Source organism: Fragaria vesca, linkage group LG1, assembly GCF_000184155.1.
Source record: "Fragaria vesca subsp. vesca linkage group LG1, FraVesHawaii_1.0, whole genome shotgun sequence".
NCBI classification, from domain to species: Eukaryota; Viridiplantae; Streptophyta; class Magnoliopsida; order Rosales; family Rosaceae; genus Fragaria; species Fragaria vesca.
Window position 1 is genome coordinate 6,239,145 of NC_020491.1, and position 10,974 is coordinate 6,250,118.

At 40.0% G+C, this 10,974-nt stretch overlaps 2 protein-coding genes across 2 annotated transcripts; one reads left to right on the forward strand and one right to left on the reverse strand.

Annotated features, from left to right (window-relative positions):
* The first annotated feature begins 1,871 nt into the window (after nucleotides 1–1,871).
* On the forward strand, nucleotides 1,872–6,245 carry LOC101302594 (chloroplastic group IIA intron splicing facilitator CRS1, chloroplastic-like). The gene is made up of 10 exons (XM_004288905.1): nucleotides 1,872–3,077; nucleotides 3,305–3,472; nucleotides 3,530–3,788; nucleotides 3,878–4,008; nucleotides 4,213–4,563; nucleotides 4,663–4,819; nucleotides 4,902–5,194; nucleotides 5,273–5,332; nucleotides 5,416–5,505; nucleotides 5,833–6,245. The coding sequence occupies exons 1-10, from the start codon at nucleotides 1,872–1,874 to the stop codon at nucleotides 5,917–5,919; spliced, it is 2,802 nt and encodes a 933-aa protein (XP_004288953.1). The 3' UTR covers nucleotides 5,920–6,245.
* Nucleotides 6,246–6,535: 290 nt separating this feature from the next.
* LOC101300090 lies at nucleotides 6,536–8,610 on the reverse strand. Its single transcript, XM_004287518.1, has 7 exons — nucleotides 8,355–8,610; nucleotides 8,125–8,243; nucleotides 7,935–8,017; nucleotides 7,656–7,777; nucleotides 7,280–7,444; nucleotides 7,099–7,192; nucleotides 6,536–7,000 (listed from the first exon to the last, which is right to left on the reverse strand). The coding sequence occupies exons 1-7, from the start codon at nucleotides 8,377–8,379 to the stop codon at nucleotides 6,799–6,801; spliced, it is 810 nt and encodes a 269-aa protein (XP_004287566.1). The 5' UTR covers nucleotides 8,380–8,610; the 3' UTR covers nucleotides 6,536–6,798.
* Nucleotides 8,611–10,974: the final 2,364 nt, after the last annotated feature.

Here is a 10,974-nt window from a genome sequence, read left to right on the forward strand (position 1 = left end):
TCGGTAGTAGTACTTTGAGAACTTGGGCAGACGATCAAATGCCGAAGTGCAAGAGATATGGTGACATTGCGGAACGTCATCTTCTACTTCTTCAACACCAATGTATTGTGTGCAAGGTTCTAAAACTCGCTACTCGGTAGTCGGTCGGCCGGCCGGTGAGTAGCGAGTAGAGGAGCACTCGGCCGAGTACTCGGGGAGTACTCGGATTCTAATTTCTGGATTTTTTTATTATTTTTAAAACATATAATCTAATATATAATGTCTAAAATAATAAAAATAGTCCATAAAATATTACAATATTTAAGAGATAATAATGTCTAAAAAATAAAAACAACCATTAGTCCATTACAATAACATAAGTAATAAAAGCAAACCAAATTCAATTCTTGCAAACAATCCCAAGCATATGTAACTATGCCTCAAATTCTTCTTCTCCATATCCATCTTGTACTCCCTCCGAATTCGACTCAAAATCAAAACTCAAGTCATCTATTTCCTCTTCATCATCGGATATAAAATCATCCTCATCAAGTTCCCTAATTTCTTGGATTCTAGGACCTCTCCTAGGCTCTAAGCCACCATCCACTCCCGATTCCTCTCCAACCCTTTCACTAGGAAGATCCGAAACAACATCATCATCATCACCATCAACAATCCATCCTTGTGAGAGGAGGCGGACTGGGTGAGAGGAGGCGGACTGGGCGAGAGAAGAGGGCGGGGAGGGCGAGTCGGCGAGGTGAGGGAGAGCGACTGGGCGACTGAGAGCGACTGGAGCGAGAGATGAGCGACTGAGCCTCTGGAGCGAGAGACTAGAGACAAATCGAGTTATTAGGGTTTCAAAACGACGTCGTTTGCCTCTTTTTTTTTCTTTCTTTTTTCGGCTGACCGATTTGGACCCGAGTTGGACCGAGTTGACCGAGTTGGACCGAGTACTCGGCCGATTTTCTGCTGGCCGACTAGAGGCACTGAGTAGGCCAAAATCGCCACGGTGACTAGCCGAGTACCGAGTACTCGGCCGAGTTGACCGAGTTTTAGAACCTTGAACATGACCTTGTTCAACTCGATAGTACTTGTTCAACTCGATAGTGTAGGACAAGTATGTTTTACAGTACTTAGTTCGATTTACAACATCATAGATTAGATAATCAAGTCTTCCAGTCAAAAAATATATCAACTCAAGTGCATTAGCTGTTGTTTGACTCACCAATAAACTCTACTGGAGCGGGTGCTGACCTGAATCGATCGAGAAGCTTCTCGGCACCACCACACCAGGAGAGGGGTACCTTATAGCCGAACGGATCGGATTTCACTCACCTATAGCCGATCGGATTTCAGATACATCATACATTCGTACTGCACAATACACGAACCTTTTGGCCACTTCAAGAATGTAACGTAACACCCTTTGCATATGGTAACTGAGGCCGAAACCTCAAAAACATAAATATATACAACGTACTTGTAATGAAACTGATAAGGGTGAAGAGCATGTGAAAATTGGTTAGGATTTGGGCCTCTAAAGTTATAAGACTAAGGTGAAACTGGGCCTCAGCTAGCCCACAAACCCCTGATCACTTCTGCCTCTTTTCTTCACTTCTTCAACTCTCTACTGTTTCTCTTCTCTTCAAGATAAAAAAGCAGACACCATTTTGTTTGAAACTGAAACCAAGTTCAATCCCTTCAAACCATTCTTGTTAGTTTTTGAAGGTTTCTGAGTGGCCGCACCTGCATTTCCAATTCCCGATTGAAACTCCTAAATTCTGTACACCCTCGTGTTTCATGTTCTGGGTTTTTATTCACTAGAAAAGGTGGAAACTTTATGTGTTTGGGGCCTTATCAACTATCAAAGTTTCAATCTTTCAAAACTTCCAATGAACCCAACTACTACTTCTTCCTCTTCTTTTAGCTTCAATGCTCCCCAGTGCTTTCTCCCCTCTTACAGAACATGCAGAGCTCACAGGTTCAGAGTTTCATGTAAGACTGTTGAAATCAAAGTTGATATTGAACCCACAAAAAAGAAGAGGAAGCCAAAGCCAAGCTTCTATCAGCAAATTCAGGACAAATGGTCCATGAAGGTGGATTCCCCAAGACACAAATTTCCATGGCAAAATCAGGAGGAATCAGAAGATGAAGAAGAAGATGAAGAGGAAAAAGAAGAAGGGGAAAGTCAGCAATCAGAGGTTAGAGTGTTTAAACCAGTTGATCAAGAAATGAGTTTTTCTATGCCAAACCCTGTAAAGTATGCTCCTTGGGCTAATAGAACCAAACCCATTAAGACCCAGGTTGGTTCCATTAAACCTGAGGTTGATTATGAACATGAAATCTATAAACCCAGTGTTGCAAATAGTGACATTGATGCTACTAAAGAGTTTAGTAAAGTTGAAAACTTTAGGGAAGAATTTGATGGTAATGGTAAATTGGATAGGGATGTTGATGAAGTTTCAGTTGGGTTTTCCAAAGAGAGAAAGACTATGGTTTCGAAGAAATTTGAGCAGGAATTTGATAGGAATGGAAAATTGGAGAGAGAGATTGATGAAGTTTTTGTTGGGGTTTCAAAAGAGGAAAATGAAGTGGAGAAGATGATAACTTCAAAAAGCTTTGAACATAGAAAGGGCATACTGGAGGGACGCATTGATAGAATTTCAGTTGGTGTTTCAGTAAAGGAGGAGACAGTGGTTTCAGAAAGGTTAATTGGGGCTGCTGTGGATGAAACTGTATCTGGGGATAGTGAAAATGACGAAAATGTGGTAACTTTTGTGTCTTCTGGTAGTGATTCTCGAGCTTCTGCTCGGTTGCCTTGGGAGAGAGAAGGTGAATTGGTTAATGAGGAAGGTGGTAAGACAAGGAAGAAGTGGAGTAACACTCTTTCGGCTGAGACATCCCTCCCCGATCATGAGTTGAAGAGGCTAAGGAATGTTTCTTTGAGAATGCTGGAGAGGACTAAAGTCGGAGCTGCTGGTATCACACAGAGTTTGGTGGATGCTATACATGAGAAGTGGAAGGTGGATGAAGTGGTCAAATTGAAGTTTGAGGAGCCACTCTCACTTAACATGAGAAGAACTCATGGCATTTTAGAGGTTGGTGTTGGTACATTGTTACATATCTTATACTCTTTCATCTAAATCAATTGAATCATTCTGATTATGATAGTCTCAGCTGACTTGCAATATATCTATATTCTTTTGAATTGGAGATGCAATAATGTCGATGTTGAAAACAGCTATGTTGTATATTGTTGATAAGTTGTTTGCAAGAGTTGAGTGCCCTGGTAACTTATTTATGGTTATCTTTTATTCTGTGCCAGAGTAAAACTGGAGGCTTGGTTATATGGAGATCGGGCAGTTCAGTAGTGTTATACAGGGGAATATCATATAATCTTCAGTGTGTCAAGTCATATACCAAACAGAGGCAGACTGGTTCGCATATGTTGCAAGACTTAGAGGATACTGTCAGGAGGGATGGAACACATAATGTAGGAGCAAAAGATGTGGCTAGTACTACAGAACTTTTGAGTCCAAATTCTCCAAAGTATATGAAGGACTTATCTAAGAAAGAACTGATGGAGTTGAGTGATCTAAACCATTTGTTAGATGAGTTGGGTCCACGATTTAAGGATTGGATAGGCCGTGAGCCATTGCCTGTGGATGCTGACTTACTTCCTGCCGTGGTTCCCGGATATCAAACGCCCTTTAGACTTCTCCCTTATGGGGTAAGACCTGGTCTGAAAGACAAGGATATGACAAAATTCCGTAGGCTTGCTAGAGCTGCACCTCCACACTTTGCTTTAGGTATGTCATACCTTATGATATGTTTTTAAATTCATTAGTCAAATTGTTCTTCTTTTATGTATTTTGCATGTAATAATAAATTGTCACAGGAAGGAGTAAAGAGCTACAAGGTCTGGCTAAGGCTATGGTGAAGCTGTGGGAGAAATGTGCTATTGCAAAGATAGCCATCAAACGTGGAGTACAGAATACACGTAATGAAAGAATGGCAGAAGAACTCAAGGTGAAACCTTCTCGACTTCTTGAATATACTATTTATACACAAACACATATCTGAGGTAGTACTGCATGTCTGATTCTCTCCAACATTTGGAGACTGTTGACCTATGTTCTGTTATAGCAGCTGTTCTAATCCCATCAACCCTGACATATTGACTCATTTATTGATCCTTGCATTGCTAATGGCTGTTGCCTTTAACATGTGCAGAGATTGACAGGGGGTACACTTCTCTCTAGAAACAAAGATTTCATCGTCTTTTACAGGGGTAATGACTTCTTGCCACCTGTTGTTACTGGAGTTCTGAAAGAGAGGAGAGAAATGAGAGAGCTCCAACAAGATGAGGAGGAAAAAGCACGACAAATGACCTCTGACTACATTGAGTCAAGATCCGAAGCTTCTAATGGCCAATTGGTTGCTGGAACCCTTGCTGAGACCATTGCAGCAACTGCTCGCTGGATAAAACAGCTGACGATTGAAGATGTCGATAAAATGACAAGAGATTCAAATTTGGAAAAACGTGCATCTCTAGTTAGATACCTTGAGAAGAAACTGGCTCTTGTAAGTCAAAATATTAAATGTCTATACTTTTAAAATCTGGGACATTTTCTTTGAGAAGTTTACAAATTGTGACATGTTTCTAACCCTGGATGGTTTTAGGCAAAAGGGAAGCTAAAAAAGGCTGAGAAGGCTTTAGCAAAAGTGCAAGAAAATTTGGATCCAGCAGATCTGCCAGATGATTTGGAAATCCTAACGGATGAGGACAGATTCTTGTTTCGTAAGATTGGTCTCAGTATGAAACCCTTCCTACTTTTAGGTAAGAACTACTTCTACAGATGTGCTTTAGATTATAATGAATTTTTAGGGGAGAGTCAAATGCTGAGTGATTTCTGTTCCAGGGAGGCGAGAGGTTTACTCTGGTACGATAGAGAATATGCACTTGCACTGGAAGCATAGAGAGCTGGTGAAGATAATAGTGAGAGGAAAAAATTTTAAGCAAGTCAAGCATATCGCGATCTCTTTGGAAGCAGAGAGTGGTGGGCTGCTTGTCTCTCTAGATAAAACTACCAAAGGGTATGCAATCATTTTATATCGTGGGAAGAACTATCAGTGCCCTCTTCCATTAAGGCCTAGGAATTTATTGACAAGACGACAAGCATTAGCTCGGTCAATTGAACTACAGAGACGCGAGGTGACCTTATAACTAAATAATTGTGTTTTATAAGCAATCACTTTTATGTTATTCTAATACATGTACTATCTTTGGCAGGGATTGAAGCATCATCTCTCAGATTTACAGGAGAGAATTGAGTTGTTGAAAACTGAACTTGTAAGAAATGGATTGCTTCTTGGAAATTGGAATAGGTGGTTGCGTAGTTTTGTTACTTATATGTCTTTTCCTGCTGTTTTCAGGAGGAAATGGAAAATGGGAGAATGGTTGATGATGGTAGAACCTTGCATTCATCATTAGATGATTCTCTATTCTCTAGTGACAATGAAGAGGTACATGAACCATCTATCCCACTATGAGTTAGTACACTGTGCCTCTTATGTAAAAATGACACGTTAGGTTGCCATTAAGCACTATTTTTTTGGTGGACCAATAATTGCTGTTTCTGGTCTGCACTGATTCTCATTCACAATTTACAATCATATGAAGGATGCGACTCTAGTCTTGGATTAAATCGGAAAAAATAAAGTTTTCTGTTACCTCTATGAATTTCTACTTCTCAAGTTTTGTGTTTTGCATTGCAAACATGATAATTTCAATTGGAACAGTTTCAAGATGGGATTAATATAATAATTTGCTTCTGATTTTTCTTGAACCAGGATGAAGGGGAAGAAGCCTATCTTGAAGTATATGATAGTGGCAATGAGGATAACTCTGACGAACATGAGGTTGTTGAACCAATTTAGTAATCCGCCATCTGATTGTTAATTCAGAGATGACATTGCGGGTGTTTGCAAAGAACAAATATTTCTGAAGGGAACACACGAGTTGGCACAAAAGTATGGTTCTTGATATTTAGTAAACTCAAGATGGTGGCAGATGTTCGAGCAGTTATCTGGCCAGCAATGAGGTATATCAGCTACTATGTAGAGCAGTGAATGCATGCTAAGCTTTTAAAAACCACTTTAGTAATTCAGCTATTGATTCTTCATAGGTTCATAGGTGAAGATGGTAGATGTCCTGATAAAGAGCTTCATATTGCCGAAGAAAACTAGATATTGGCACTGCAGTTTCCATTGTATTTGCTAGGCATATTAGGTTGTTGTAAATAGAATACGACTTGTTCCAGATCACGTCATCAATAATAGCCGTAGTCAGCCAATTTATGCTGCCAATTATGTTTCTTTCTCTTTTGTGCTTTGTAGCAAAACATCATATTTATAAGGAATCAATCCAATTGGCCTAGCATCAGTCATCAGGCAAATTAGTTGTCCTAATATAGACGGCTCTTCGTGCTGTTTCTTTTACATCCACTGTAACAACACAATGCTATATAATTCATAGGCAATGGAGAAAAGGAAATCAATTTAAATCATGTTTTTCATCATATTTGGTGTTTGATGCTGCAGAAATGCAGAATGTAACTTACAATTGCTTCACATGAGGTATGTGTCATCATCAAATTGTATGGTAAACCCCATGATAACAAGAGGATCCTGTTGGCCTGTTATTAAGCACAATATTAGGGAAAAAACGACTCCATACTGTCTGATATCAACACATTTTCCACAAACAATGCAAGGCCATAACCTTGTGAAACTTATATACTGTTTGGCCTACAGTATCTAGTTGGAAGTAATCTTGCCCTCTTGGATAGCTGCCTTGAGGAAGTCCAAAATACTTGATGCTAACTTGGCTTGGTGATCGCTGTAATAATGATCAGCTCCTTGTATAACTTGTAACTTGTGGTTAGGTATTATCTTGGCAAACTCCAGTGCATCTCCAACAGGGATCACGTCATCTTCAGATCCATGGACTGTCAACACCCTGCATATATATAATCACCAGTATCCTTGGTCATGCATAAGAAAAATCTGAAAAAAAGGGCAACGGAAACAGAAGAAGCTTATTAACAGTTTGCTTACCGGCAATCTTTGGCAATCTTAAGGCATGATTCATGCATATTAGTATTCATGCGATCGAGCAAACTTTCCTCCGTCACACGACAATCAAAACTTCCTACAAGCATAGCAACCATGCCAATTTCATGAAACTAAACACAGAAAATTGCCATAAGAGCTGCTTCTCTGCCCCTGGTATTAGTACCTGTCTTATCCTTGATATCCAAATACTCTTGCTTCTTGATCCTTTCCATAAAGTTTTTCCCCAAACGTAGCTCAAGGCCTCCATTCAGATCATAACGCCCAGAAACATTGACAACTGTGCGAACATCACCATACTTGGAAGCATACAGAAGCACTTCATCCCCTCCTGCAGTAAGTCAGTAACACTATGATATTTTCAATAGAGTTATCCAATAAAGCTATGCTGCTAACATCTGGTTGATACAAAGTTAACTTATGGTGCACACTACGCTAAAACATTACCAAGTTCCATGAATGTCAGTTAGACTAAACTTGTTTTCCCTCTATGTTATTAAAGTGAAACTTAACATATTGATCGTCTGCAAGAACCAACGCACCTTTACTGTGGCCAATAATTGCGCTTACTGTATGGTTTGTCCTAGAGAAGTGTTGGATTACAGCACGTAAATCATCAACCTCTCTCCAGTAGTGACCAAACTGAAAGGTACCTTCACTTTCTCTGAAAACCAAAATACCACAAGCAAAATAAGAACACAGTAAAGACCGGGCCACGCCTACAACTAAGAAATTAAAAGAGGGGTACCACAAAACTGAATTCTGCACATAAAACATGTAAAATTCAACAACTTTAAACCCTGTTAGTACCACAAACTTACCCATTTCCAGCAAAATCGAAACGAAAAGCACTAATTCCTTCCTTTTCCAAAGCAAGAGCAAGTTTAGTCATAATATTGTCTCCCTGAATGAATTGATATACCAATTTATCAGATGTTACATGAATTTTCCCAGAAAACTACATACCAAGTCCAACTATCATCAATGATCACAAGAACCACGTCAACCAACCTTGTGGGATCGAGCACCATGGCACAAGATCACAAGCTCTTTAGAACCGGTTTCATGCAATAATCCCACAAGCTTTTCACCATGTTTGTTGGCTATAACTATTTTCTCTGGCTGACTCACTAAAACAGTCCAATTCACAAAGCAACGATTAAGTTTCTAACAAAGTTGGTAACAAGTTAATGATCCTGAATCAGATTCTAAATATGCAGACATGTATGATGGAAGCTTACCTCGGTTCTGGGCTGCCTCTGCCATTTTGGATTGCGCTGCTATTTGGTGAAGGTTGAATAAAATAATATGGAAGACGAAACCATCACGCAGCTTTGCCCTCAAATTTCTTGGGATGAGCACGTTTTCCCCCACTTTGGATTACACAAACATTTAGTGGACTCTCTATCGATTCATCTTAAGTTTATGTTATGCACTCTCATTTACAGGTGCACCTTTTATCTATCGTTTTAATGTCAAGATTCAAGCTGTAATGATATTTGTGATCGCCTGAAACTCAGTGGTCATATATACTAGTCAGTAAGCGGAAGGTTGTGAGTTCGAGTAGAAGCACAAAACCCTACATATATATATACTCGTGAAGTAGAGCACACAGCTATATATACTCGTTCATGTAAAAGGAGAACATGCTCAATTTAGTGGAAACAAAAAATAAAAGTGTGGAAGCGGCGTGGAATATAGAAGAATGATTTGAAGGCTTGCGAAACTAAGTAGGGGCTGAGGCCCCAGCAAATCCGTAAATTTGAGGAGCATGCCGCAACAAAAGGATGGTCCCCTAAGTGTTTCATTCTTTCTGTAGAGTTAAAAAACATAGAAGAGAACGACTAGACATGTAATTCATGAATAATGGGGTTACTTTCTAGATTGTTCGGGTGAAAAGTTAGATTTTTACGGTAAATCTAATTTGAAGTAAATTTTGGCCAAAACGCCTAATTCAAACGCATTATAAATCTTCAGAATGAGAACGACGAGATTTACAAAATCTAAATTTAATAACCGTCGTTAGATCATGTCAAAACATTTTGTTTTAATCATCTAATTCGAGATTTATGATTTAGTGAGAGAGATTTGAGAATAGAGAATCGTGAAAGATAAATATCTTGTTTATTGATAGGAGTATTTTACATAGGGAATTACAATGTACCAATATGATAATGATAAAGAATAGGGAAGATGTCTATTTAGTACTAATTTAAACCCCTTATTTCCCATTTTAATGACAATCTTTTTCATTAGCCCATTTCAATATAAGGTAACATTTTTTATACCCAAATGCACAAATCTTTACTAAAGTCTTAGCAAACCATATTATTTTAAGACTATTTTACCCTCACCTCTTAAATATGCATAGAGAGAGAAAATGGAAAAGAGAAAATATTTGGCCGGAACCTCACCGGACTCCGGTCATCGGCCGTCGGACTCCGGTCGTCGACAGCCGGACTCCGGTCGCCGGACTTTGGTTGCCGGATTTTTCCGGTCGCTGGATTCCGGTCACCGGTAACTCAGTTACTGACCCCCAATAATCAGTTACTGACCCCCAATAACTTGGTTACTGATCCCAATAATCAGTTACTAACCCCTAATAATCAGTTATTGACCCCCAGTAATCAGTTATTGATTTTAATAACTTGGTTACTGACCCCCAGTAACTCAATTTTTCTCTGGTCACCGGATTCCAGTCACCAGTAACTCAGTTACTGACCCCCAATAGCTTGGTTACTGACCCCCAATAATCAGTTACTGGCCCCCAATAATCGGTTACTGACCCCTAATAATCAGTTATTGACCCCAAAAACTTGGTTACTAACCCCCAATAATCAATTACTAACCCGCAGTAACTTAAATTTTCTCCGGTCACTGGATTTCCTTCACCGGTAACTCAGTTACTGACCCCTAATAATCAGTTACTGATGTCTAATAACTTGGTTACTGACCCTTAATAACTTAGTTACTGACTCCCAATAATCAGATTTTCTATTTATTGAACCCTAGTAAAATATTTACTTACCTCTAGTTAAAAAAAAATTAACTATAGCTTAACCACTACCATTCCCCCATTCTTGCCGAAGCTCCTCCACCTCTCACTGGCATTGCTTCCCTCCCTCAGATATCATAAATTGGAGTAAACAGAAGATGTAATACAATGAGGAGTGAGGTTTTCATCACTTCACATGATATAAAATTGCTTGAGTTCAAACTTTGATTCTCTTCCCAGTTCCCACAATCACTGCCCCATATATACATATATATAAATGGATATATCCAGCCGTACAACACTTACCTACTATATATAACACCTTGACTCATTCATGGCCTCCATGAAGCAACCCAGTCAACTAACGTTGTTGTGATGGTGGCGTCGAATAGTCGCCGGAGAATGAGGTGAACTCGATCTATACATGACGTGAGAGTGAGAGGAGGCGGGAGGATGGCATGGACTTGCTATCCCTCCTCGTAACCACATAAGCACAGGCACCAATCAAAACATTGAACCATTTACCTTGGTTGAACTCATCTTCGGTGATCTTACCGATCATGGCCTTGATCTCGTCGGCGCGGAAGGGCGAGAGGTTGAGACGGAGAGTGACGTCATCGATGAGTTTGTTGGCCTCGTAGATCTTGGTATCGCGGTAGTGGTAGTTGGTGCCTTGGCCGGAGATGCCGAGGCGGATGAAGGTGCCGGTGGTGTCGGAGACGCTGCCGTAGTTGTCGTGGTCTTGGATGTGGCCGCAGGAGGAGCAATAGAGGCGGCCGGAGACTAGAGAGAGAGAGAGAGAGAGAGAGAGAGAGAGAGAGAGAGAGAGAGAGAGAGAGAGAGAGAGAGAGAGAGAGAGAGAGAGA